This window comes from Colletes latitarsis, chromosome 14 (genome assembly GCF_051014445.1).
Source record: "Colletes latitarsis isolate SP2378_abdomen chromosome 14, iyColLati1, whole genome shotgun sequence".
Classification (NCBI taxonomy): Eukaryota; Metazoa; Arthropoda; class Insecta; order Hymenoptera; family Colletidae; genus Colletes; species Colletes latitarsis.
Genome location: NC_135147.1, coordinates 16,156,453 through 16,180,737, shown reverse-complemented (window position 1 = coordinate 16,180,737; position 24,285 = coordinate 16,156,453). Strand labels below are relative to the sequence as shown.

The following is a 24,285-nucleotide window of genomic DNA, read 5'->3' as shown; positions in this document are numbered from 1 at the left end:
CTTACATGTGTGAAATATACATTGCATATTTACTACATGGGTGATTTTAATGATACACAAGCAAATATTACTCGTTTCTTTTATTCGTTTGGGCATTCAGATCCAGTTACTTTCACACGTTAGGTTTTCACATTAATTTCATTATGGAGTATTTAGGTATTTCAATAACAGACATTTTATTTATTTAGTGTTGAAAACCTCGAGTTTTATTTCAGCTTACATGTGTGAAATATACATTGCATATTTACTACATGGGTGATTTTAATGATATAGAATTTCTTCGACACGTGTATACTGAAAATGTGATAAGTATTTTTGTAATTAATATGTTTTATTGAAATTTTCAGGAGTTATATGTGAATAATAGTAGAATTTTTTTCTTGTGTTGTCGGAGAAATTACTAGAAAAACACATACTTGTAAAACGAGAATACTCGGTAATGTGTTAATATGAATTACGTTTGTGTAAGTAAGAGTGTTAACCCCTTAACGTTCATGACCAAGTCTGACTACTTTGAAGAACGATATTTGTTTAATCTAATGGTTTAAGGGATGATAATATTTGTTTTCTTTCAAATTATACGTTGGATACAACATTGTAAGTAAGAAAAACCAAATTTTTAGAAACAAATCCAATAAAGAAAACTGATCATTTTTGGTTAACCCAAAAAATATGAGCGTTAAGGGGTTAAATCGCTAAAACAAGTTCAATTATTCAAACATCTATCCCAGTCAGTTTCAGGAAATTGATTAAATGTTTAGAAAAATATTATGAGATGTAAATCATGAAAAATGCAGTTGGATATTGTTACTTTTGTTTGGAAGATTTACCAATATATTAGTGATACTGACATGAGAATACAGGGTGTTCGGCTACCCCTGGGAAAAATTTTAACGAGAGATTCTAGAAGCCAAAATAAGACGAAAATCAAGAATACAAATTTGTTGATGGAGGCTTCGTTAAAAAGTTATTACCAATTAAATTCAAAATTTTCAAATCGTCCTGGAAAAATTATTTTCGGTTGCAGGGATCCATTACAATCACTTTTGGTCATTAGACATACCCTCGAAATCCTACCCATTTTCGAGAAAAAAATTCGAAAATATGTGAAATTTTTCGACGGAAAAAAAAAATTGCAAATCGTTTTGGAAAAATTATTTTCAGTTGTGTGGGTCAATTACAATTATTTTTGGTCATTACACATACCTTACAAATCCTACACACTTTCGAGAAAAAAAATTCGAATTGATGTGAAATTTTTCGACGGAAAAAAAAAATTTCAAATCGTTTTGGAAAAATTATTTTCGGTTGCGTGGGTCAATTACAATTACTTTTGGTCATTAGACATACCCTCGAATTCCTACCCACTTTCGAGAAAAAAATTCGAAAACGTGTAAAATTTTTCGACGGAAAAAAAAAATTGCTAATCGTTTTGGAACAATTATTTTCGGTTGCGTGGGTCAATTATAATAATTTTTGGTGATTAGACATACCCCCGAAATCCTACGTATTTTCGAGAAAAAAATTCAGTACGTGTGAAACTTCAAACGTTAATAACTTTTTAACGAAGCCTCAATCAACAAATTAGTATTGTTGATTTTCGTCTTATTTTGGCCTCTAGAATCCCCTACTAAAATTTTTCCCAGGAGTGGCCGAACACCCTGTATTTAATAAAGTCGTACGTTCGTACGAAGAAGAATGCTTCAACATTCGCCAATATCAGTTGTTAGAAGAAAAGTATGAAGCCTATAATCTTTAACCGACCGTAAAAAAGTATATCGTTGGTCAACTGTATCTATGTTTACAGACAGTTCTGTGTTCTCTTGGCATACAGATATCCTAGATTCAGTGTTATTAAGTTGCAAAAAAAGGATTTTAAACACAGTGGACTTCTCCCTTTTCATTAGACTTTAATGCACACGTCTGGTGCAACGATTCGTTATGATTCCATAAGATAACGTTTTTCCGAACCATTCCAGATTACAGTGGTAACAGTAAACGTTACTTCATATTCACCCATTCAGCTTCATAGAACGTTTCCACGGTAAATGCCTTGGACCAGCAAAAAAACACATTCGAATTTCGAACGTTGACGCAGTGACTGTTTCATCGAATCAATCTTTTAATCCCTTCATCCGAACATTGATCTCCTGTCTTTTGAAATAAAAGAGCCCCATTCGGCACTTATCACTCGAAATACGAGACAGTCAGATTAGCGTTATGTGTAAACAACGATTCGTATCCCGCATGCGTGACCATTTCGACGGACTACACTGACCCGAATTCGCAGCTTTATCGGTTTTAAAGTCACGGTTATCGCGCCGGTCAGCCGCTCCATTTTTGGCAGTGTGCCGTCCGGCATTAATCCTTAGAGACCGCGGACATAAAGGCCGCCTAGGTGGTCATGCGCGCGCGGCGAGAGAATGGTCAGGGTCCTCTCAATTCCGCCGCGACAAAAATACCCCTTTTGTTTCTTCTAATGCCTATTCCTTTCGTTCCGCCCCCTTTGCAATCGTTTCTTCCTTCACCTGGAAGCTGGTTGCTCGTCTATGGGGGGCTCTTTCTTTATCCGCTCTCACCTATCCTCTTCTCTGCACCAGCGCGAACTCTCCTCCAGCCCAGGCCCGTGTTCCTGGGATAATGAAAGGACCCTCGAAACGAAGTCCATTGACGACACCGGGCCGATCCAGCTCGTTTAATCCGCACAGAGAACAGTGAAATCCGCTCGTATATCACGTGGAAATAAAGAGTTTACCGTCCGTAGCTAAAAGCATTATCCTGTGACGTGCCGCGAGAAATCGTCGGCTCCGTTTCCGTCGACGTCCCTGCCGCCCCGAAAGATGAATTCGTAATTCTGCACAGCCAGATTCGTAACGTTGTTTCACGGACAAAGGCACCTAGAATGAAATTTACGGAACGTTTGTTGTTTACGCAATTCAAGGAACTTAGCTGACTCCGTTCTATACAGATATTTTTTAAAAGTATCTTTTTACGGTTCCACTATGGCGGTTTGCTGTGTTAGGAAGAAGATAACGAGAGGAATATTGAATGGTTGGTCGAAGAGAGTATTGTATGTAGGGATAGACAGCCACGCGAGCGCTTGTGAGAGAGCGTAGCCCTCTACTGGCGAGCGCGGGAAGTGTCGCCAAACTGGTACTCGTGAAAAAGGAATTTAACCAGTTAAGTGTGTTTGACGACTGTGTGTCATGACGATTATATCCGTCATGCGTAAAATTTTGTTACAATTTGATATTTAAGTTGTAATTTTTGCGAAAACTAAATTATATTCGTAAATTTTAATATGTTTAAATAATTTTAGTTGGATTCATAACTTCCCGAGAGCTAACTCGTAAGCAGTGCAGTAACACTGGATCTTTGATTATCCCGATTTTCATCTTGATGTATCAAAACCAAAAAAAATCGTCTTTTTGACCCAATATTTCAACAGCGCCACTTATTCTGTGTTTGACGACTATACCCGTCATCGCTTAATTATCGCGACACACACTGGTGGGCGCTTTGCAAAGAGATCGCCACAGTTAACTGGTTAAATGATCAGATCGTCTGCCAGAAAACAATTAAACGATGTCATTGATATTTGTTAACTTGGAAGGTCTCTATTACAGAACTTAATTAAAAAACCGCGCTAGTTGTACATTTTTCCAAAGTATATAGAATCTTTTCAATTGTTTCTTTTATTTAGAAATATCTACGTACACTGTTATGGCCGTGGACGAGCAATTTGATTTTTGTTTTAAATATTTTATTTTCAAATGTAGGATTGTATTCTTGCGGTTGTACGTCCTGTTGATACCACTGTTGTTGTCTACTACTAAATAGACTGGTAGACTGTCTGGATATGAGAGAACTTCTTAATAAGCTGCTCAGCTAATCTTGGACTAGTCTGGGAACTTTTGACTTCTCTTGATTGCTCTCAGGGAACTTTAACTCTGTTCTCATGTTGGGAGAGACCGGTCATTTGCAGAAATTTCTTGATTTTTCGAGTTTCTATTGCGTTTCTTCGATTTCTCTGTTTTAACGTTGTGTTTCACATAATTTTGGACTCTCTTTTTCCAACGACAGCTGTCACTATTGATTCGATCGATGCTCGAGTAAAAGGAAGAAACATGGAACCAGTATGATCGCCAAGAATGTAAAGGTAGAAATTTCCTGATGGGATTAGATAGTATTAGTAGCCTACTTCCTTAACCCTGTGTCAAAAAGTTTGTTGATACTCTGCAACTTACGATCTTTGCACGAACGGATCCGCCTGTAAATAGTGATACTATTGCTTTCGTAAAAGAATCGTAAAATACGGTTGGAATGGCCGAAGAGTCACAAAAGTTAAACACCTGCGGTCTGGAGCAGAGTCCTTCGCTTTGATCCATCAAGTTCTAAGTATTTGGGTCACGTCCGACGATCTGTGGAAGAAAAAGTATTGTCAGAGTACGAAACCTCGATTGTTGCACGAGAGTCTCGTTCGTTGCATGGTGTCGAGTGGAGGGGATGGTCGTCAAGCAACAAGTAAACTTGGGGACACTACTGGATTTCCTGTAATGATCAAGATTCTACCGTATCCTATCAACCGTCAAACACGATCGAGACTCAGTTATGGTAGGAAAATGGCTCTCAGCAGATGGAGGAGAAGTATTAATAAAAATAAAAACTACAATGAAGAAAGAAATCTATAAGCATGCTAGAACAACATGATATGCCATCAAAGTGTTGGTTAATAGACGGAAATTTGTTTATACAGCCCCAATTGCAAAAATTATGATTAGTAATTAGACTTACTTTCGTACAGAAATCAAACTTATAACTCAGTAGAACAGTAACCGTTATTGATAAGGAAAAAAAAACCACACATCAAGGAAAACGGAAAGGCTTAACGAAATTAAGGCACGAAATTAAAACTGAACATTCTAACAAATTATGTAGTGTTTTTATCGCAAAATGAAAGGAAAAAGAAATGAGAAGATTCTTCAAAAATATAACATCAGACTTGAACACAGTTGAGATTTCGTCAAACATACAACGATATAAAATTAGAAACAATTGAAAAATTTGAATGAATTTTTCTTCTTTTTTTTAAACAAGTACCTACTCAGATTATTTCTACAATGAAGTTCGTAATTTTCTATATTTTTCTATATCATCGTTAATATTGATGCAGTAAATTTCTTAGATTCTTAACATGTTCACAATCAAACCAAAACCTACATAATTCAAAATTTATTTTAGTATTATTTTCATAACCCGACTAAAATGCATGAATCCTATTAAAATTTATTTTCTTTAACATTTCAACTTGAGAATTAATTGTTTTGGTTCTAAAAAAAATCTTGTCACCCATGTGTGGATGACGTGGCAGTCAGAGCATTAAATATCATTCGAATTTTTACTGATTGTAAAAGCAATAGTTTCTTCGTGTGTTTAAAGAATCCTATTTCCAAGACGATTGTATAATGTTGAATGCTCTTCTGATCAAATTACTTAGTCGCTCCCACTCCGACAAAAACCTACAATGAATTTTTTGTGTGGCAGAGTTCTGAACCGTCGTTGAATAAGAATCAAAGTAATCTTGCAGAGTCGCAATTCGCGTTCTGGCGACTTCGCAAAACTCCGATTACTCGTCTCACTGAATTAATAATGTTCTAGACTAGGGGTTAAAACGAAGAAAACGCGTATACTATTCGGTTTCGCGTTTCACACGAATTCTTAGTTTTCGTAATAAACAGATCTGGATGCGTAACAGTTATATTCCCTGCAATTATAATGTAAATATTGTGTGATTATTCTAATGTAACACCTTGACGTTTACTTTGTCCAACACGACCAAAGTTTCCGCAGATGCCACATTTATTAGCACCCCATTGAATTTTTATTATATAAAACGTAGTCCATGTTTTGAAATCCTAGCTTAAAATTTAACGCCACAGCAACCAAAACATTACTGTCATGCATAAATTATGCATGACGCGACAGTCAACGTGTTAATGGATGATGCAATTTTCGATTAGCTTTGGTGGTCGACTACAACAAGCTGTCACTCCAGATAACTCGATTGCTGTACATCGAGTCTACCATAAGTGTAAAAGTAGATGTTGGGAGATTCTGTAAGATTAAAGGTAGACGTTAAAAGGTTGCACGTGACCAACGATAATGTCGAGGAGGGAATGCAGATTAGCTTTTCTTCTAAATTTTCGCTAAAGGAATTCAAATGAGACGTGTTGCATTTCGAAAAATAGATACGAGGTGTAAATTAGATCGTTGATTTATTATGAATGGTTTACGTAATAATAACAGTTCAGGTTTAATTCGTATGTACGTAAAAAGAATTTTTTATCTTATTCGAAAGAAAGTTACTAGTATAGTAACTATTATGGTAATTATACTAGTTATTAGTATTAAGACCACTATTAACACGAATGTATTCATAGACTTATTATTACTTTAATAATACTTTAAGACTACATAGTGTTACTTTTAGAAAATGAAAAAGGCATATAACATCATCGAGTACAGGGAATGTTCTAATCGTCGCGCGGGGAAGTCCCATTTGGATAGGTCTCATAGGTGGCGACACTGCATTCCACAACATAAACGTTTGATTACCAACAATAATGTCCTCGTCGAGACATTTTGAAATAGTATAATTAGTATAAACACTTATTTCTAGAATTTCGCGAATCTATCGTTTCAGTTCCTTTGATACGAATAAATATACCATAATTGTCGGTAGTTCTAATGTTGAACAGTGTGGGAGACAAGTGTTCAGACAAGATGTTTTCAAAACGGCACTCCATTTTATGCTAAGCAATAATACAATTGTGAAATTCACTTCTCACGAATAATTGTTATCGATTTGTCATCATTCAATCATTAAATGAATAAAGAAGTATCATAAGTAAGAAAATTATTTATTTTATTAAATATATATAGGATAAAATTTGATTTTGTTGCATAGAATAAGAATCTGTAAATAAAAATAGTTTCTATTTTAAAAAACAAGGGTACCCTTTAAACAACCTTGAAAGCGTTCAATAAATAAGAAATGAATAAAATGGTTCCATTCCCACCTTGAAACCGAGTAACTTTTGTATCTAACATTTTTCTCTAAAATGTGTTGTTTTCGTGACATTTAGATTTACAGTTTTCAAATGAACGCCCTGTATGTATCTAGGGATAATTATAAAATTTAAACGCTACTGAAAACTGCAGATTAACTTCGCAAATTACTAAAAAATATGTGGTGTAAATGGAAGAAGAGTATTGATAGAATGACCCAGGCACTAGACTAATTTACTCGATTGGATTTTTGAAAATTTATCGTAGTCTTTTATAAGACTGATAAGGGAATGCAGATTAGCTTCTCTTCTGAATTTTCGCTAAAAGAATTCAAATGAGGCGTGTTGCATTTCGAAAAAGAAATACGAGTTGTAAATTAGATCGTTGATTTATTATGAATGGTTTACGTAATAATAACAGTTCAGGTTTAATTCGTATGTACGTAAAAAGAATTTTTTATCTTATTCGAAAGAAAGTTACTAGTATAGTAACTATTATGGTAATTATACTAGTTATTAGTATTAAGACCACTATTAACACGAATGTATTCATAGACTTATTATTACTTTAATAATACTTTAAGACTACATAGTGTTACTTTTAGAAAATGAAAAAGGCATGTAACATCATCGAGTACAGGGAATGTTCTAGTCGTCGCTCGGGGAAGTCCCATTTGGATAGGTCTCATAGGTGGCGACACTGCATTCCTCAACGAAAACGTTTGAGTACCAACAATAATGTCCTCGTCGAGACATTTTGAAATAGTATAATTGGTTCAGTGATAATATTTCAAGAATCACAAAACAGTTGTTTCGTTTTGTGATTTAATAATTAATAGTTTATGAAAGTTGTGAATTGCAACAGTGAGTTCCGCGACAATCCGTAAATCCAAATTAAGTTGAACTGACAGAAGCGAATGTCTTATGAGTTTACGTGCTATAAAATTTCTTGCTGTTTAGTTATTGGACTTAATTTCGTACAGAAACAAACTAATAACTCACAATCAGTAGAACAGTAACCTTTATTAATAAGGAAAAGAACCACACACCAAGGAAAACTGAAAAATCTTAACTTAGAGCGTCACATAGTAGCATCACTCAATAACAGAAGGCGCGAAATTAAAACTGAATAGTCTAACACTTTCCTTTGGATAGAATTATTAAATCATCAGCAAAGAGGAATCGTTTAATACCCTTATTTGTATGCTTAATGTATTTAATGATACGAAGGGCCATTAACCCGTAAATAAAGTATGGTTATTATTGCAAAATAATATTGAGCTATTTCTGCAGCAATGTTTTTCACAGAAGAGATCGTCTCACTTTCAAATACGCCCTATACGCTTTTATTTAAGAAAACAAAACCAGTTTGTTTCAGAATGGAACGAAATTTAAAGTACAACGATAGTACGCGAGAGGAAGGATAGGGAAAAGGGAAAAAGAGGAAATCGCGTTTGCAAACGAACGGATCGATTGACAGCCGTCTATGTTCGATACTGACTTAAATCGTGCCTCTGCAAGGATAGCACCAGCAAACGAGCTTTACTTTGCAATGGCGGAACGTGCTAAGAGCGGTCCACTTCGCAGAATCACGTTTCGTTCGTGGCTCACGTGCTCGATTCACAATTTCCACGCGATCGCGGAGGCATCCAAGCGCACGGATATCCTTTTTCCCTTGAAAAGTACAACCTCCGATTTCCGGCATCGCTGTGCTCGTTCGTTTGCGTTTCGCGCGTTTTCAAAAAATTCCGATTTACCAAATCTTTTAAATAATGAAATAAATATAATAGTGAATAGTAATAAATAAAATAGTGACTTCATATCTACGATTCTGAAGTGTTGCGCATAGGAAAAAGACATTCCTTTCTGTCAGTCCAAATTAATTTGGATTTACGGACTGTCGTGGATCTCACTGTTGCAACGAAACGAAACAACTGTTTCGTGATTCTTAAAATATTATCACTGGACTAATTATACTATTTCAAAATGTCTCGACGAGGACATTATTGTTGGTATTCAAACGTTTATGTTGAGAAATGCAGTGTCGCCACCTATGAGACCTATCCAAATGGGACTTCCCCGCGCGACGACTAGAACATTCCCTGTACTCGATGATGTTATATGCCTTTTTCATTTTCTAAAAGTAACACTATGTAGTCTTAAAGTATTATGAAACTAATAATAAGTCTATGAATACATTCGTGTTAATAGTGGTCTTAATACTAATAACTAGTATAATTACCATAATAGTTACTATACTAGTAACTTTCTTTCGAATAAGATAAAAAATTCTTTTTACATACATATGAATTAAACCTGAACTGTTATTATTACGTAAACCACTCATAATAAATCAACGATCTAATTTACACCTCATATTTCTTTTTCGAAATGCAACACGCCTCATTTGAATTCTTTAAGCGAAAATTTAGAAGAGAGGCTAATCTGCATTCCCTTATCAGTCTTATAAAAGACTACGATAAATTTTCAAAAATCCAATCGAGTAAATTAGTCTAGTGCCTGGGTCATTCTATCAATACTCTTCTTCCATTTACACCACATATTTTTTAGTAATTTGCGAAGTTAATCTGCAGTTTTCAGTAGCGTTTAAATTTTATAATTATCCCTAGATACATACAGGGCGTTCATTTGAAAACTGTAAATCTAAATGTCACGAAAACAACACATTTTAGAGAAAAATGTTAGATACAAAAGTTACTCGGTTTCAAGGTGGGAATGGAACCATTTTATTTATTTCTTATTTATTGAACGCTTTCAAGGTTGTTTAAAGGGTACCCTTGTTTTTTAAAATAGAAACTATTTTTATTTACAGATTCTTATTCTATGCAACAAAATCAAATTTTATCCTATATATATTTAATAAAATAAATCATTTTCTTACTTATGATACTTCTTTATTCATTTAATGATTGAATGATGACAAATCGATAACAATTATTCGTGAGAAGTGAATTTCACAATTGTATTATTGCTTAGCATAAAATGGAGTACCGTTTTGAAAACATCTTGTCTGAACACTTGTCTCCCACACTGTTCAACATTAGAACTACCGACAATTATGGTATATTTATTCGTATCAAAGGAACTGAAACGATAGATTCGCGAAATTCTAGAAATAAGTGTTTATACTAATTATACTATTTCAAAATGTCTCGACGAGGACATTATTGTTGGTAATCAAACGTTTATGTTGAGGAATGCAGTGTCGCCACCTATGAGACCTATCCAAATGGGACTTCCCCGCGCGACGATTAGAACATTCCCTGTACTCGATGATGTTATATGCCTTTTTCATTTTCTAAAAGTAACACTATGTAGTCTTAAAGTATTATTAAAGTAATAATAAGTCTATGAATACATTCGTGTTAACAGTGGTCTTAATACTAATAACTAGTATAATTACCATAATAGTTACTATACTAGTAACTTTCTTTCGAATAAAATAAAAAATTCTTTTTACATACATATGAATTAAACCTGAACTGTTATTATTACGTAAACCACTCATAATAAATCAACGATCTAATTTACACCTCATATTTCTTTTTCGAAATGCAACACGCCTCATTTGAATTCTTTAAGCGAAAATTTAGAAGAGAGGCTAATCTGCATTCCTTTATCAGTCTTATAAAAGACTACGATAAATTTTCAAAAATCCAATCGTGAATTAGTGTAATGCCTGGGTCATTCTATCAATACTTTTCTTCCATTTTAACCACATATTTTTTAGTAATTTGCGCAGTTAATCTGCAGTTTTCAGTAGCGTTTTGTAATTATCACTAGATACATACAGGGCGTTCATTTGAAAACTGTAAATCTAAATGTCTCGAAAACAACACATTTTAGAGAAAAATGTTAAATACAAAAGTTACACGTTTTCAAGGTGTGAACGGAACCATTTTATTCATTTCTTATTTATTGAACGCTTTCAAGGTTATTTAAAGGGTACCCTTGTTTTTTAAAATAGAAACTATTTTTATTTACAGATTCTTATTTTATGCAACAAAATCAAATTTTATCCTATATATATTTAATAAAATAAATAATTTTCTTACTTATGATACTTCTTTATTCATTTAATGATTGAATGATGACAAATCGATAACAATTATTCGTGAGAAGTGAATTTCACAATTGTATTATTGCTTAGCACAAAATGGATTGCCTTTTTGAAAACATCTTGTCTGAACACTTGTCCCTCACACTGTTCAACATTAGAACTACCGACAATTATGGTATATTTATTCTTATCAAAGGGATTGAAACGATAGATTCGCGAAATTCTAGAAATAAGTGTTTATACTAATTATACTATTTCAAAATGTCTCGACGAGGACATTATTGTTGGTACTCAAACGTTTTCGTTGAGGAATGCAGTGTCGCCACCTATGAGACCTATCCAAATGGGACTTCCCCGAGCGACGACTAGAACATTCCCTGTACTCGATGATGTTACATGCCTTTTTCATTTTCTAAAAGTAACACTATGTAGTCTTAAAGTATTATTAAAGTAATAATAAGTCTATGAATACATTCGTGTTAATAGTGGTCTTAATACTAATAACTAGTATAATTACCATAATAGTTACTATACTAGTAACTTTCTTTCGAATAAGATAAAAAATTCTTTTTACGTACATACGAATTAAACCTGAACTGTTATTATTACGTAAACCATTCATAATAAATCAACGATCTAATTTACAACTCGTATTTCTTTTTCGAAATGCAACACGCCTCATTTGAATTCTTTTAGCGAAAATTTAGAAGAGAAGCTAATCTGCATTCCCTGATCAGTCTTATAAAATACTACCATAAATTTTCAAAAATCCGATCAAGTAAATTTTTCACAATTTTTATTAGAAATTACGAACGGGTAATTCTGATCGCTCCGGCTAGTGCCAGTGGTTAATACAATAGAATCAGTCTTGGAGGAATCGTCTATCCAATGCTGTCCTTCATTTTTCGTACATTAAACGCGCGCTTCTGTACATTTACCGGGTTCCCGTTTTAATTTCACCCTGAAACGAAGAAACGCTCAGCGAATCGACACCCTTTCGTAATTTCGCCGAGTTCTCAAGTGCACTTCTACGCGAGACGTTGCATTATGCACCAGGCACGAGGACTACATTACGACACATCCATTTCCGAATCCGATGCTCTCGCGACGTCTGCGACAAATTATCTACCTAAATTCTATCACCGGCATCCCCGCGGAAATTATTTTCCACGGAATATCGAGGATCGCTTTCATCGTAGCTATCGCTTTCCTTCTGTCCCGCCGTAGTCGCTCACCCATCCCACCCCCCTCCCTCCCGCTGGTTAGTCGCGTCGTGACGACCTCGATCGCCGTGAAACGCTCTCAAATCGAGAAGAAGTTTTTCAGGATCCCGCCGGGAAATTAAAAGTCCGACGACACTTGGAGTCGATGGCAGCCACCCTCCGTTAATGCGAGGCCAAGCTATTGGAATATTTCATTAACAATGGAACTTTTACAAGATGGAAGTAGGCCGTCGAAGGAAACGAGGGGGGCCGGCTATTGGGACGCAGCTCTTCGATAGCCAACGGATAAATAGACCCGGATAATTAATTGATATCGATTAATTATTTACAAAGACCAAACTCCCTGAGGAGCGTCGGTTATTCCTTATCAACTAATTGATAATTTCAGGCTACTGTCCCTTTCTTTCTATCCCCTTGCTTTAAGGAGGCCTCGTACTCTGGAACTATACGAGAACGCGTTTATTTCTGAATTTTATACTAAAACACTGTTTTTGTAATTCTATTTATTTGTAACGCTTCCTTCTGTGTAAAAGTTCTGTTATCTTTTTAAGAGACGCCTTGCTGGTTTCTTTGAGTGATGGAAGTTTTAATTTTGTTTTTAGTTTGCCCCTAACATTGATTAATAAACACTGCACAGGGGACTGTGGCTTCCATTGCCTCCCGTACTCGCCACCAGAGGGACCGTTCCTCTCACAAGCGCTCGACCGATTGAATCTTAATATCCTGACGTTCAAGGCAGAGTCTGTTAGAATGTTTTTATCCCAGGACACCTCAGAACTATCGATATTTTCATACAAATGGCAAGATCCACCGGATAATATTTCTGTAATTGAATAATTCTGCAGACTTCTAGTCTCTATCATAATATTAAACCCATCTGTAGCCATTATTACAAGTACAACAAGGAACCGTTCAGACTTCGAACACATTTTTGTTGAAATGCATGTATACGTGACAACGATGACAATATCTTGGCGCCTAGTTTTAAGTGTCCTGTCTAGGTTAACAAGTCTTTCTTTATAATCTTTCTAGGTAGCAAGTCTTTCTGGTCACCGATGTAGTTGAAACTTTGCACGTTTGTAGATTTAGTCGTCTGGTTCGAGAAAATATACCATTATAGGCGCAATTACTCAATAGTTTTTGAAATATTGAAATTGACAATTAACAATTTATTAATCATTCAAGCAGATGTTCATAATACACCACTTATTCAATGTCGATGTTACCTATGCTTTTCATGTTTCTACGATATTGGTTATGGTGGGAGAAATAAATTAAAACAAAGTTATATTAAACTTTAATATATGATTTTATTCAAGGCAGAGAGTGTGTCTTTACTCAACGAGTGAAACTATGAGAATGAACGTCGTGAACGAAAATTCGTCACGCATTCGTAGACCCTCTTGGGTCCTATCTCACTTAGGCTAAACAGCAACTGTGAACAAAGAACACAGCTGCATCCTCTCGACTCGAAACTTGAGAGTCTAATATATACAAGGATAACAGAGACGATAATTTTTGTTAATAATTCAACATACGATAAGTACAACTGCTGTAATCAACAATAAGTACATTCTTATATTTATTCTGTGACGAATGGTTTTTCTTGCATAGAATTCTTATTATTTTGTAACAAATGTATAGTAAATTTAAAATTATACATTTTCATGGTCAAAAAGTTAGTACAAAATAAAAAATAGATTGGAAAAAAACTAGTATTTATGGTCGGGACTCGAACCCCGCCTTCCAGCGTAGTAATCTTCGAATGTTGCACGTAAGCCACAACAGTGCTGGGTAATTACTCAGAATAAATCTTTAGTCAAACAATAATAAAGCTTTAATCATAAATATTTCAAAAACTATTGAGTAGTTGCGCCTATAATGGTATATTTTCTCGAACCAGACGATTAAATCTACAAATGTGCAAAGTTTCAACTATATCGGTGGCCCAAAGGACTCTTCTTGCAGTACTGGAGGGGTCGTCGGTCAAAAAGGAGGAAGGTCCCCTGTTCAGTTCGAAACCGACAGCCGAACAGAGCACGTGGCACCCTCGCTGCATTCTGTCTATCCGCTATTTATTTATCACTAGACTGCCGATGTTTATGCAAATGCATACTTCCCTAGGAAATAGATAAAAGAGTGCAACCTAAATAGAAGTTTGTTTCATCACTGGAGCTCCTTAAAAATATATTTCTTCTTTTGCATATGGCATATGTTTTACATATTTTTCATGAAAACATATGTCGAAACATGTATATGCATGTGCCATATATATTTATTTAATTTCTTTTCATAAAATTAATGCTTATACAGGGTGTTTGGTCACACCTGGGAAAAATTTTAATGGGAGATTTTAGAGGCCAAAATAGGACAAAAATTAAGAATACCAATTTGTTGATGGAAACTTCGTTAAAAAGTTATTAATGTTTAAAGATCCGCCCGTACTGAATTTTTTTCTGGAAAGTGGGTAGGATTTCGGGGGTATGTCTATTGACTGAAAACGAATGTAATTGTTGCCCACAAACGAAAATAATTTTTTTTGAACGATTTGAAAATTTTGTTTTTGGCTGAAAAATTTCAGCAGCTACCCCCTGTCGATTTTTCTTAAAAATTCGTTTTTCATTTTTAAAAAATTTGGTTGGCGCTGTACAGAAAAGTTGTCTAATACTTTTTTTAAGGCGCCCACGAGCTCTACTTCAGAAAAAAGTTTCATTGAAATATATTCACTATTGTAGGAGTTATGTTCGTTTGAAAATTGGACCATTTTTATGGGGTTTTTCTCGTTTTGCGGGGTCAAGGATCAACTTTTCGGATATTTTTGCGATTTATACATGTTCTCCACCAAAATACGCGTAATTTGCTTTTTTAAACATTAAAATCGTCCAATCCGTTCAGGAGTTATGACATTTTAAAGATTCACATAAAATTTTGGGGAACCATTTGAGGCCTGAAATTATATTTTCGATAAAGAATTTTTTTCTCGAAAGTGCGTAGGATTTCAAGGGTATGTGTATTGACCAAAAATGATTGTAATTGACCCCTGCAATTAAATATATTTTTTTTAGTATGATTTCAAATTTTTTAGTTTCCTCTAAAAATTTCAGTACCTACTCGAATTTTTTTTTCGAAAATGAGTAGGATTTCGGAGGTATGTCTATTCACCAAAAATTATTGTAATTGACCTCTGCATCCAAAAAGAATTTTTTCAAAATGATTTGAAATTTTTTAATTTAATTTTTTAATAATTTTTTAACGTCGTCTCAATCGAGAAATTGATATTGTTTATTTTCGTTTTATTGTAGCCTCTAGAATCTCCCATTGAAATTTTACCCAGGGTTGGCCAAACACTCTGTATAGGCTTCCGAATCTATATTTCAGTTTACTAAGTCAAAGTTTGTGTACGGTAGTCATGACAGAAATGTTAACTTAGCTATTTATACATGTCCTGTTTACCTGTGGTGAATCATCAATGGTAACAGTTCATACATGCTACAGATAGTATTAATCAGTTATTCTGTAGTATTCTTCCCAGATAGGTTATACGGAAACGAAATACGGAAAATGGCTAAAGCACAAAATAGTAAACGTATAAAAGTACAGAATTGGATCTCTTCAATAGTGGAAAAATGTTTTGTGAGTGATGGAGAAATTGTCAAGTGTTAAATATGTAACATAGAAATTCACTGTGATAAAAAATCACAGTTAGTACAACATTTAAATACTAATGGACACAGAAGCAAAATTCAACAAAATAATAATATAGACGAATCTTCACGATCAAAAAGTGGGTAAACAGATAGTAGTAATAAAAAGAATAATTTTTGTATGCACATGTGTAAAACGATGGTGGCGATTAATTTACTTTGGCGAAGTCCTGATAACGAAATCTGGCGAAGTTTTCTAGCAAAATATATGAATCAGACGATTCCAGATGAATCGACACTACGCAAAAATTACCTAAATGATTGTTGTAATTCAGCAATACGTAATATTAGAGAAGATATTGCGGAAAATAATGTGTGGATTTCTGTGGATGAAACAACAGACAATATGGGACGAGACATAGCCAATTTAATTATTGGAGAAATGTCTGAGGATGAGATGGTCAGTACCACATTTACTTTCCTGTAAGCAATTAACAGAAATAAATTATTCTACTATTGCTCGATTTATAAATTCAGCAGTACGAATACTATGGCCTGATAGTTGCGAAGAAAGAGTATTGTTGTTGGTAACAGATGCAGCTGCGTATATGATAAAAACTGGAAAACATTTAAAGCTGTTTTATCCAAATATGGCGCATCTAACGTGCGTGATTCATGGTTTACATGGAATTGCAGAAGAAGTACGTCAGTACTTTCCACTTGTAAATAATTTAGTATCTTCTATTAAAAAAGTATTTGTAAATGCACCACTTCGTGTTGAAAGTTATCGAAGAATTTTAGGAAATCTTCCATTATCATCTGAACCAATTTTAGCAAGGTGGGGGACGTGGATTCAGGTAGGAATATTTTATACTATGCATTTGGAAGATATTAAAAATGTAGTTGAATCCTTCGATGCAAATAATGCATTGGCAATTAGAGAAGCACAAGATGTGAAAAGGATCGTTAATTCAGAATTTAATATCTATCAAAATAGATTTTCAAACTTTGCCCGACAATGTAACAAAATTAAAAACTATTGGAATGCCTTTAAGTGAATCGATGGAATTAGAGGCGAATATAGATCGAAATTTTAGGAACCTAGGAATTTGTGGAGAGAAAATTATAATAAAATGGAATACAGTTTTAGCAAGATATCCCAGTTACGAAACAATATTCAGAATTAGTGAAATTTTACGAGTTCAGATTGTTAAAAAACCTAAAACAATTAAAGCATATTACTTCAAAAATATGAAAGAGATGTTATGAAGTTTGTGTAAAAACATTGATGTTAAGTTTCGAAATCAATTTCTTTAATAATACAGTTTTATCTGAAATAAATTTTTAACTGTTAAATGTGATTAAATGAAATAGCTTCCCATTGTTTTTTCATCATACTGAAATACACTATCTCTTGCTTTCCCTATTTCTTTCCTTGTTTTCTAATTACTTTCATGGACCGTGAAATTAGCTGTGAACAAATAAACAGTGCGCCATTTGTGTATATACGCGAGAGCATAAAATTTCACAAAGTCTCCAAATTATTCACGTGTGCCAGATGTTTTGACGAAGAGTAACGGCAGATTTATATCCAAAAGGATGCGTCGAAAGAATCCTCCTAGACGAAACAAGAACAAACGACCAGGAGTAAAGAAAGACACGAGTAAACAACAACGCCACATAACCTACTAATACTTTTTGAATTATTTATTTTGAAGTAGCCACGTACAATCATAAAGCTAAAAAACATTTTGTCACTATTAACGATAATTATTATTAGACGGAAAGAATCTACTGAACCTAGTAAAAGTTAATTGATTCCGTGCTCACGAAAATGTTGAAAGGTTAACCAGCATTATCAAAGCTAATAATAAGTACATTTTCCATACTTTAATGGGAGATTCTAGAGGCACAAATAAGACGAAAATCAAGAATACAAATATTGATGGAGGCTTCGATAAAAGGTTACTGAAACATTTCCGGTTACACAGTATATTTTAGGTAAAGAATTTTTTTCTCGAAAATGGGTAGGATTTCGAAGGTATGTGTATTGACCAAAAATGATTGTAATTGACCCCTGCAACTAAATATAATTTTTTTAATATGATTTGAAATTTTTTAATTTCGTCTAAAAATTTTAGTACCTACTCGAATTGTTTTCTCGAAAATGGGTAGGATTTCAGAGGTATGTCTAATGACCAAAAATGATTGTAATTGACCCCCGCAATCAAACATAATTTTTTCAGAATGATTTGAAATTTTTTAATTTAATTTTTTAATAACTGTTTAACGAAACTTCAGTCAAGAAATTGATATTCTTGATTTTGGCCTCTAGAATCTCCCATTAAAATTTTTCCCAGCGTTGGCCGAACACCCTGTATACCGTATCAATTTTAAGTCCTATTCTGACCGCTGTTTTCCCTTAAATTGACAATTTCGATTCGAGTCCAAATAGCAAATGCATTTTAATTTTTCCACAAATAATCTGAATCGATTTTCACGGAACAAAATGAAATACAGAACCTTTCCGAAATCTGCATTTCATCCTTTCGTAATTGTTCTTACGTTTAAGGGAATTGAAACAACTTGCATCGTGCCTTTTACGACAGATTGCAATTTTTATTTGAGCCGTTTATCGTCAGTCTCTCTCCTGCACGCGCGGAGAAATAATCGTCAGCAGAGAAAATAAAGAGAAATGGGATACCCTTCTCCGTGCGAATCGGAAAGCCGTCGACGATTTTCACTCATAATTACGACGCTGGTCTTAACCCTTGGGCGAGACATATCACTTCTGGAGAGGTGTGGCTGCCTTTTAATAGATACGAGTGTATTTCATTTTGTAAAGTACGGGATCATTTCGTACCGGTACCCTTCTACCAGCGTCTATACCATTCTGCCTCTTTTCACCGAGTTTTTCAGCTCCCCTGCTTTTTGCACCAGTTCCTCGAACAACCTCCCCGCGGTTTTCTCGACGGCTGGATTTACGTTGCACCTCTCAAAGCAAGAGCTCGATGTTTGACTTCCTCAACAATTCTCTAAAGTTTAGTCCAAACAATTTCTTAAGACTCGCGTATCGATCGATGCCCCCTAAATCGCTCGAGATGTCCGTACGAGTTTTTGGAGAAATGAGAAAGGACATCTTGCCTAAAAGCGTGCTAAGAACGAATGGGCATCCAACGTGAATTTACGTAAGCGTTAGCTTCCATACTGTTCACGAAGTCGATTACGAAGGAAACTTAATCGCAACCGATTTTTTAATAACCTGAACGACATACGACAAAACAAATATTTTCCAGAGGCGTTGAAACAGTCGAAATTCTAGTTTCCACTGCCAGAAGCACATTTTCTATTACGATTTTTAGTCTACTAAAACTTGATTAAACACGTTTAAAACACTTTTTCACCAATTTATCAGAAATTTTTGGAGTTTCAAAGGGTAAGAAGATTAGTAAAAGTGAGATTTCCACAGTTTTAATTTGAACAAAAAAGCTCACTCGACTCAGTCAGCATTTCAAATCAAAATACAAGGTGTTCGGCCATTTCTGGGAAAAATTTTAATGGAAGATTCCAGAGGCCAAAATAAGACGAAAATCGGAAATATCAATTTCTTGATTGAGGCTTCGTCAAAAAGTTATTAAAAAATTAACTTGAAAAATTTCAAATCGTTTTGGAAAAATTATGTTCGATTGTGGGGGTCAATTACAATCATTTTTAGTCAATAGACATACCCCCGAAATCCTACCCATTTTCTAGAAATAAATTCGAGAAGGTGTGAAATTTTTCGACGGAAAAAAAAATTTCAAATCGTTCTAAAAAAATTATTTTTGGTTGCGGGGGTCAATTACAATCATTTTTGGTGAATAGACATACCCCCGAAATCCTACCCATTTTCTAGAAATAAATTCGAGAAGGTGTGAAATTTTTCGACAGAAAAAAAAATTTCAAATCGTTTTAGAAAAATTATTTTCGGTTGCGGGGGTCAATTACATTCGCTTTTGGTGAATAGACATACCCCCGAAATGTTGCCTATTTTCGAGAAAAAAATTCAGTACGGGTGGAAATTTAAACGTTAATAATTTTTTAAGGAAGCCTACATCAACAAATTAGTATTCTTGATTTTCATCTTATTTTGGCCTCTGGAATCTCCCATTAAAATTTTTCCCAGGGGTGGCCGAACACCCTGTATAATTATGGAATTTTCATGATAAGAAATTATCTATTAATAGCATATCAATAGCATATAATTTTAGTCACCGAATATAGAAAACAATAAATTTAAAAATAGTAACATTATGATAGAAAATATACTTTTAAATATATTATTCCGCAATATAGGGTCCTTTTATAGCCTCTCCTCTTTCTGCAAAATAAATGTGATTCAGATTATTTTTGGAAAAATTAAAATGTATTTGCTATTAGGACTCAAATCCAAATTGTCAATTTAAGAGAAAACAACGGTCTGAATACGACGTAAAATTGATATGGACATACGGTATATAATTATGGAATTTTCATGATAAGAAACTATCTATAAATGGCATATTAATACCATGTAATTCGAGTCACCGAATATAGAAAACAATATATTGAAAAATAGTATTATGATAGAAAGTATACTCGTAAATATATTATTCCACAATTTAGGGTCCTTCTATAGCCTCTTCTCCTTGTGCAGAATAAATGTGACCTGAAATTTAGATTTGCGTTTTATTGCAAACGCACAAAGGATAACAGGTTTCGCTGTTTTCTCCGATATGGCTCCATAAAAGTGTCCCGCAGTAGTTTCATGGCAGTGAACAATGCAAAGAAAGCTATGTAATGTGTACTAGGGAAAGACTGAGTAATATTTCATAATTTAAAATATAACTCGATTCTACGTATTCAAATGTGTCCATACATTATTTGTCAATTTTCATTGATCCTTGTCCTCATTTTCAATTAAATAAACTATTTATAATCCAGTTTTATCGCACACCAGTTCTTTGAGTGGATAGAGTCAAAGCAAACTTCAAAATAAACATAGAAAATAGCATAAATAATAATAGTTTTTATATTCATCAGATAGGGGATGAAATGTCCTTTAAAACGAGTATTCATTCAAGTCGATAGCCTAATTAGTTCCGAAGATATAAGGGTTCGAAACGTTTGTTTACTTTTCATTATTTACGTCCCGAGGTCAATGAACTTTCACTACGGCGTCCTCAAGGTCGTGGTAAATAGTAAACATTACGTCACTCAATCACGACTCACATGCGTGGAATTTTTGAAATTATGCTTTCATTTAAATTACGATATTTCCAAAACGGTAAGTCGGATCGACATAAACTAAAAACCATTTCAAAAAGGAAGCTTCGCCGCTTCTAACAGTGGTTCAATTATAGAGAAAACACTAGTAGCTTCAAAACTACACGCATCTGAAGTATAAACACTTTTCAAGTCACGCAATAGCAACCAAACCGTGTACATTGTGAACGTTATCGTTAATGTTAAATTCATTAAAAAATTATGATCCAAAGAAGAAGGGGATGAAATATAATAACAGTTTTTCATATTGAATGCCGAACACCCTGCATATTTTGAGGAATATTTGCATTCTAATACATCATCTTAATCTGTTGCGTTTTATTGTTACTAATCAACAATCTTGGCAACATTTCTTTGCATATGATTTAATTATTGACTTTTCTTTACAAAATAGCGTCGGAATTGTTACGTTTCGTGCATTCACTTCGAAGTTATAGTCATTTGAAGTCAGAAAGTTATAATTCGTCTTTCACCCATATTTTTCACGACTTTTCCATCATACTTGCTATAAACAATTGCGCACAATTGTTTTAGGTGCCTGGCGGGGTAAAAATGTGGCACTTTTTTAACATCCTCTTTTAACACTAGATTGCCGGATGTTGGTTATACACCTATTTTGCCTGAAATGAGTAAATTTGATTCAAACATAAAAAATGAAGTTTATTTAAAAAAATAAAATTCTATTATAAACAAACTTTATTCAAAACACTATTTGCATATATATTCTGTTTTTAAAATACATTTTCCGCAGATTTTTTTATTACATTTAGCACAAAGACTCTTACATCTATTTCTCCTGCATGATGTTTGAAAATACTTTTTACAAATAAATATCGAAATTACCTTGGTGGACAAAATTTTTCTAGCAAAAAATTGATTTTATAAAATTATATTATTTCACTAAAAACGCTCTGTTCACACGCGATGTATAAAACGGAATGATGAAAAAGGTGGGTAAATAAGACAATTTTTAACCCCAGCTAACTAATAAATTGACAGGATTGAACATGAATGTTTACGCGTAATTGGTGTTAGAATTCTGATACTTTATGTAAGCCAGAAATTTCATTTGCAAAGCAAATAACTGTTAAATCATTTTATGAGTCAAATTGGCTCATAACCGTAAAAATAGGTATACCACATTCGACAATACGAAATGAGGGGGTAAGTCGAGGGGAGGAATTCATATTTATGTATAATTCATTACGGAATTAAAAACCAACATATGTTATTAAAAAATAATATTCAAGTTTTTTATACAGGGTGTTCGGCGAACCTTGGGAAAAATTTTAATGGGGGATTCTAGAGGCCAAAATAAGTCGAAAATCAAGAATACCAATATGTTGATGGAGGCTTCGTTAAAAAGTTATTAACAATTAAATTCAAAAATTTCTAATCGTTCTGGAAAAATTATTTTCAGTTGCGGGGGTCAATTACAATCATTTTTGGTGAATACACATACTTCCGAAATCCTATCCACTTTTGAGAAATAAATTCGAGTAAGTGCTGAAAGTTTTGGCTGAAAAAAGACTTTCGAATCGTCTTGGAAAAATTATTTTTAGTTGCAAGGGTCAATTGCAAGCATTTTTGGTCAATAGACATACCCCCGAAATCCTACTCAGTTTCGAGAAAAAAATTCATTACCGAAAATTTTATGTCTGACCATAGCGTTGATATGTTTCACTGAAATTTCATGCGTATCTTTAAAACATCATAACTTCTGAACGGATTGGACGATTTTAATGTTTAAAAAAGCAAACTACGCGTATTTTTGTGGGGAATTTGTAGAAATTGCAAAAATATTCGAAAAGTTGATCCTTGACCCCGCAAAATGAGAAAAACGCCATAAAAGTGGTCCAATTTTCAAACAGCCATAACTCCTACAATTGTGAATATATTTCAGTGAAACTTTTTTCTGAAGTAGAGCTCATAGGTACCTACAAAAAAGTATTAGACAACTTTTCTGTAGTGCGTCAAACAAAATTACTAAAAATGAAAAAGGAATTTTTAAGAAAAATCGACAAGGAGTAGGTGCCTAAATTTTTCGACGAAAAAAAAAAATTTTTAATTAATTCTGAAAAAATTATTTTCGCTTGCAGGGGTCAATTACAATCATTTTTGGTTAATAAACATACCCCCGAAATCTTGCGCATTTTCAAGAAAAAAATTCAGTACGGTCGGAACTTTAAGCGTTACTAACTGTTTAACGAAGCCTTCATCAATAAATTGGTATTCTTGATTTTCGTCTTATTTTGGCCTCTAGAATCCCCCATTAAAATTTTTCCCAGGGGTGGCCAAACACCCTGTATAGCAACAAAATTCTAAATGAGTCAAATTGGCTCAATCCGTAAATCTAGTGTTAATAATTTTCCTTGGCTATCTTCAACGTATAGGACCGGCGTACATTATATCCAAAAAGGCGCGGACCATTCTTTCGACGGTTGTAGCAGACATTCTCGAGGAGTCATTGCAGGATGCAAGAAACTTGGCGGTGAGCACTGGCAAGAGCAGCGTGACCCGCAAGGAAATGGAAAAATCGCTGAGAAATCTCTGTCTGCGATTGAGCACAGTGCCCGCGTACAACGAACGAATCGACTCCAGGAACAACTCCGTCAACGAAGACAACAATAATCGCAAAAGCGTGTCCTCGTCCAAGGTTGGTCGAACGAAGAGTGAAAGGCAATAAAAATTCCGCGTCCGCTCGAAAAACGGAGAGATTGGACTACCTCTCGTCGATAAACAAAACAGGTTGTTTCAGGAGGCTCGGACCGACGCTGCAGTATCTCACCGCGTTGTCACGGGGACTACAGTCATAAAATAATAACAATCTATCGCAATCTACGTTTTCTACGGTAAACATGAGCTACGCGCGTTTTTTCCATCGGCCAAAAAAAAAAAAAAGTTCGATGGTCAGCGACACGCGAATTTGGACTTTTGTCAAACGACTTTTTATGGCATTCTGTATT

General features: G+C 34.3%; 1 protein-coding gene across 1 annotated transcript in view; it reads right to left on the bottom strand.

Annotated features, from left to right (window-relative positions):
- Positions 1 to 13,258, bottom strand: part of LOC143350183 (uncharacterized) — a 29,026-nt gene extending 15,768 nt beyond the window's left edge. Inside the window, exon 1 of the mRNA XM_076782096.1 lies at positions 13,066 to 13,258. Within this exon, the coding sequence (XP_076638211.1) occupies positions 13,066 to 13,258 (193 nt within the window). The remainder of the gene's footprint in view (positions 1 to 13,065) is intronic.
- Between the last annotated feature and the right edge of the window lie 11,027 nt (positions 13,259 to 24,285).